A 5,738-nucleotide genomic window follows, 5' to 3' on the forward strand; every position below is an offset into this window, starting at 1 on the left:
AATTCAGTGGACACATATTCCCACCTCCATCTGTTCTCAATACTTCAATACTCTCTCCACACTGTTTTTCTACTAGAGCTTTGAATTTCTTAAATATACTCAACACATCACTCTTCCTCCTAATCAAGTAAATCCAAAGTTTTCTAGTAAATTCATCTATAAAAGTAACAAAGTATTTGTTACCTCCAGGTGTCTCATTTTGAATTGGTCCACACACATTAGAGAAGATCACTTGCAGCTTCCTCTTAGACCTGATAGATATATTTTTATTGAATGAGCTTTTGGGCATCTTGCTTTCCATGCACTCTGCACACACATCTTTTGGCACATGGATGTGAGGAAGACCTCTCACCATCCCCTTGTGTTGCAGGTTACTCAAATCACCAAAATTCAGATGAGCATATCTGAAATGCCACAACCATTCATCCTTGTTCACTGTTGTAGCCAAACATTGTTGAGTTACAACATCAAACTCAACCTTGAAGGTTCTATTCTTAGATAGCACTACCTTGATCAATAACCTGTTTTTACAGTCATACACTTTCATTCCCAACTCCTCTAGCACCATTCTGTAACCCTTCTCCAGGAGTTGTCCAATACTCAACAAGTTACTTTTCATTCCTGGCACATATAGCACACCAGATATGAAGCACTCAGAACCATATTTCTTTTTTATTTTCACTTTTCCTACACCTTCCACCTTCATTGTTCTATCATTAGCAAATCTCACCATGCTTTTGATAGATTGATCCATGTCAATGAACCAATATTTTCTGCTTGACATATGTGTTGAACAACCAGTGTCAAGGAACCATTCATTACCATGATTACCTTCATCTGTCAGGTTGCCTTGTTCAACGTTTCTTCACTTATTTTCTCTTTTACAACCATCATCAGTTCCTCTTCCTTCTCATCTTCTTCTTGTGCCAACTTTGCATCATTATTATGTGTGTTATTATAACATTCATCAACAAAATGTCCATATTTCTTGCAGTTATAGCATTGAATGTGACTCTTATCAGATTTTCTCCCTCCTCTTCCTCTCACACCTCTACCACCTCTTCCTCTATAGTTTTCATTGCTATTGTTATTACTTGAATTTCCTCTACCACAGTTTGAGCTAGAGTTGTTACCTCTGCCTCTTCCACCTCTATAACTGTTCCTGCCTCTTCCACGCCCTCTTTGATTATCACCTTTGGTGCTACTAGTTTGTGCAAGCAATGCTTGCTCAACACCTGATTTCGCAGCCTTTCTTTCATCCATTCGTTGCTCATGTGTTTCAAGCGTACCTTGAAGTTTTTCAAACTTAATTTTTGATAGGTCCTTCGATTGTTCAATCGCCACCGTAACATGGTCAAATTTTGAATTTACAAATCGTAGAATCTTCTCAACTATTGACTCATCAGTTAGGGTTTCACCACAAGAATGCATCTGATTCGACATTGTTTGAATTATAGTGAAGAAATCAACAATCTTTTCGTTTTCTTTCATTCCTATCATTTCGTGCTGTCTTCGTAGGGTTTTCAATCGTACCTTCTTCAATTTCTGATCGCTGGCATAGGAATTCGCAAGAACATCCCACGCCGCTTTGCTCGACTCCGATCTTGCAATCTTTTTGAAAATTGCTTGATTCATGCACTGGTGTAGAATACATAAGCCTTTGCAATCTTTCTCCTTCGCATCTTTATACGTTGCTTGTTGCACAACGGTTGGATTCGCCGGTAACGAGTCGAGTCCGTTCACCACCAGATCCCACACATCTTGAGAGCCAAGAATCACTTTCATCTTCATGCTCCATGGGTCGTAGTTTCTGCCATCAAAAACCGGAAATGTCATCGGAAAGTGTCTGTTCATATTCGCCGTTGTTGCTCACTCACTGTTCTTCTCGCAATTGAATGTTTCACTCACTTCACTTGCATTCAATCGACAAGCTTCAACGACCTTGCTTTCCATTTGCTGGAGCTTGATTAACAATGGTGGTTTTTCACTGATCACACACACTTTCAGAGAGAGAGAATATAGTTGTAACAAAATTTTGATGAAAGGAGCTGAACTTGTTTTATTCATTGTGTAACGGTATTTATATATCACTTACAAATATGCTATGTATACACCTTATAAAGTGTAAGCTATATGTAAATACAAAAGTAGATTATTTATTTATTAATCAACTAACAACAAATATAAAAAAAAATTACTGTTTTAAATTCATTTCATTCAATATTTAACGTATCCGGTCTATATAGCAACTAAAGATGGTATATTTGTGGCTCGATTTTTTTTTTATATATTGACTCCATGACCCACTGCCACCTTTCCACACCAGTTTTCGAGAAAGCTACCACATTTCTTATTTTCAACCTTTTCCAATTTAACTTGACCTCTTCTACACCTCATGACTTTGATGGCTTATTAATCTTGATGGAATTGGTCGTCTGATTCACCACAATCACTCACCATCGGTCTCTCTTATGCTTTCAAAGCACTATCCTTTGTTGCTTGTTTCAATCTCATTGAACCAATATTTAAAGATTCACCCAAAAACGATCATGACATCAATTAAAAATATGATTAAAGCTCTTTGCTTGAACTCCAGTGGCAAGGAGCTCCTTCCAAAGTAGTACCGGTAAATATCGGTTTGATTCTCAGGAAGAAGAACGCTTGGTCAGTTCGCATGCCTCTACGTACAAATCGAATTAGTCGCCTACCTTTGGTTGGTCAACAACGGGTGCGAAAGGAAAAAATAAAAATATGATTAAAGTTAATAATAGCAACAATAAATGTGTCTATACGTGTGTATGAGTTTGTATATTAATACTTTTTCCCAAATACGGTCAAGTATGTTGGAATGTACTACTACAGCATCCTACCGAGTGGCGGAGCCAGGAATATTCTAAAGCCCGGGCAAAAAAATTTTGCAACATATTTATAGGACGTACATAAGAAAGTACAAGCAAATAATAAAAAATGTAAAGAAATTGCTCAATTTATAGGGGTTTATATAAGAAATTCATAGGGATTTACACAAGAAATTGCAAAAAATTTGGCCCGGAGCCCGGACGAGTGCTTGGGGTCGCCGGGCCTTAGAACCGCCCCTGATCCTACCAACCAGGGTCGGTCTTTTTAAATTTAGATGCCTTGGACGAATCAAAAGAGTGATGCCCCTATAAAAAAAAAAATTCCACAAAAAATGATAAGATTAAAAGAAGTGAACGAAATGACTATTAAACATTTTATTTGACATTATGCAAGAAAAACACAAATATGAATCTTTGCCAAATTTATTATGTAGAGCACCCTTTTGAGATTCAATATCAATTTAGCACTTGGTAAAAATGTATGGGAAAAAAGCCTTACCTTAGGCACTTCCCTCCTAACAGCAGCACACTACAAAGCCGCACAAATTGCTTGCAATAGTGGAAGAATTCAAACTTCGAAGCTACACAAGTTTAGAATAAGATTTTGAAACTATTTGAAAGATGGTGATAATGGCTTAATTCTATTTGTTGGTGTAGGCTACTAGGGTTTTAAAGGAACTTAGAACAATATCAGGAGAAGTAGAAACGTATGATAACAGTAAAGGAAATTAAAGTGGTGGTTATTGTGAGGTACAAAAATGCAATGTAGTATTAACAAAGGGCAATCCAGTGCACTAAAACTCCCGCATACGCAGAGTCTAGGAAGGGGTCTTGCTATTTAGTGTATTGTACGCAATTTTACCTTGTTTTTTTAAACAAGAGGCTGTTTCCGGAACTTTAGTCAATCTTAGTTATCTAAAATCATGGGTCATACGGGAACCAAATAAGGAAAGGCTTGTAAAACAATTGTATGAAAAGGGTCTATGAAAAGATACCGTAACGTACAAAAACAATAAAGGAGAATAAAATTATACTTGTCTCTTGTAGTAAATACACCTAGAACACAGGTAAGCAAATAAAATAAAATGAATTGAAATGCTTCTAAAACTAAAACAATTGATTAGCTTATAAATGCCAAGTATTGAATATTAAAATAAATAAATAAAAAACCAAGAATTGAAGGACAGAAGGCAAGGTTACTGAACGTGTAAACAACAAATCAAAAGATACAAATTTGATTTTTATTTTGATATGGCATAACTCCAATTCATTCCTATAGAAACGATCATCATAAAATAAAATAAGGTAGTGCCACGCCAACCATGCATAATTAACCCATTTAAAAAAAATTAATGTGCTCCCTAATAACATATTGAAGAAAATAAATGATAAAAATACATATATATTAAAAATGGCTTATATAAATTTTGGGTCGTTACAATCTACATGCATAAGCATAATAAAAGAGCGGATGCGGACACTTGAGTACCTATGTTTCCGCTATTTTTTTTTTTATATTTTTTTTTTTAAGAAATCTTTCCGCTAGTTATATATAATTTTATTTATTTATACTATATATAAAAAAAATAACATGTTTTGAAACTTTTAGACTGACTTTTTCTCTTTTCAAAAATATTATTAACTTTCAATACATATAACAAATAAATAGGAGTAAATTTAAAAATTTAAAATCAAAATGTAACAAACACGATATAAACATATATATGTTCAAATTTTTGTTTTTTATCCTTAAAAGTGTAACAAACTAGATGAATATATCTATACTTACTTTTTCATTATTCCAATTATACCCTTAAAGAAATTTTTTTATAATAAAGATCATTGTTAGTGTCATTAAAAAAATAAGAATTTAAATTATATTTTTTTATTATATTGTTGGTGTCGTTGAAATATATAACTTGAAAACAACAAACATTTATATTTTTAGTTTTAATCAAAATAAAAATTTCATAAAAAAACACTCTTCATAATTTTCAAACGTTACATAAAAATAACGAAAAGACGGACACGTGAGTGCTTGTAATGTTATTAAAGTGGATAAAGATTTTTTTTTTAAAGAAAACTTCAATTGAAAAATTGATTTAAACAATTTATCCCAAAAAGTCATTTGAAGCATTTCATCATTTTCTTACCACTTTTTTGGGATAACAAAATTTTAAAAAATGTCTCAAATTATTTTTTCAACATCTTTTAAAAAAATTGTGAATAATTTTTTTAGAAAAAAAAATATGTGATTTTTATTATTTTCTTTAGTAAAATCTTCAACAATAATTATTATTTTTTTACTAGCGAAAAGACGAGCACTACGTGCCCGCCTTTCCGATCTTCTTATTGCGTTAACGTTTGAAAATCAAGGGCATAACAAATCAACAATCTCTATTATTCTCTATTTCAACGAATCAAACTAACTATGATTCTCTATTTCAACGAAACCAACAATATAACAAAAAAATATAATTTAAATGCTTATTTTTTTAATGACACCATTAACAATCTCTATTATAAAAAAAGTTGTCGTTTTAAGGGTATAATTGGGATAATGAAAAAATAAGTATAGATACAATCATTTAGTTTGTTACACTTTTTAATTGATAAAAGAAAAAATTGAACATTTGTGTTTGTTACACTTCTATTTTAATATTTAAATATTTAAATTTATTCTTATCTTTTTGTTATATGTGTTTGTATTAAAAATCAAGAGCATATTTTTAAAACTCGGCTCGGTCATCGACTCGGCGGGGTACTGAGTCAATGGTCGAACCACTTAGTCATTTGGTCGAACTGCATGACTGATCCGGAACTACTCGAATGACTCGGTTAGATAACTCGGTCTTTAGATTAAATTTATATAATTATTTA

At 32.8% G+C, this 5,738-nt stretch overlaps 1 protein-coding gene across 1 annotated transcript; it reads right to left on the minus strand.

Annotated features, from left to right (window-relative positions):
* Positions 1–840: 840 nt before the first annotated feature.
* LOC112422760 (uncharacterized) lies at positions 841–1,836 on the minus strand. Its single transcript, XM_024786407.1, has one exon. The coding sequence runs from the start codon at positions 1,834–1,836 to the stop codon at positions 841–843; it is 996 nt and encodes a 331-aa protein (XP_024642175.1).
* Positions 1,837–5,738: the final 3,902 nt, after the last annotated feature.

Source organism: Medicago truncatula, chromosome 6 (assembly GCF_003473485.1).
Source record: "Medicago truncatula cultivar Jemalong A17 chromosome 6, MtrunA17r5.0-ANR, whole genome shotgun sequence".
Classification (NCBI taxonomy): Eukaryota; Viridiplantae; Streptophyta; class Magnoliopsida; order Fabales; family Fabaceae; genus Medicago; species Medicago truncatula.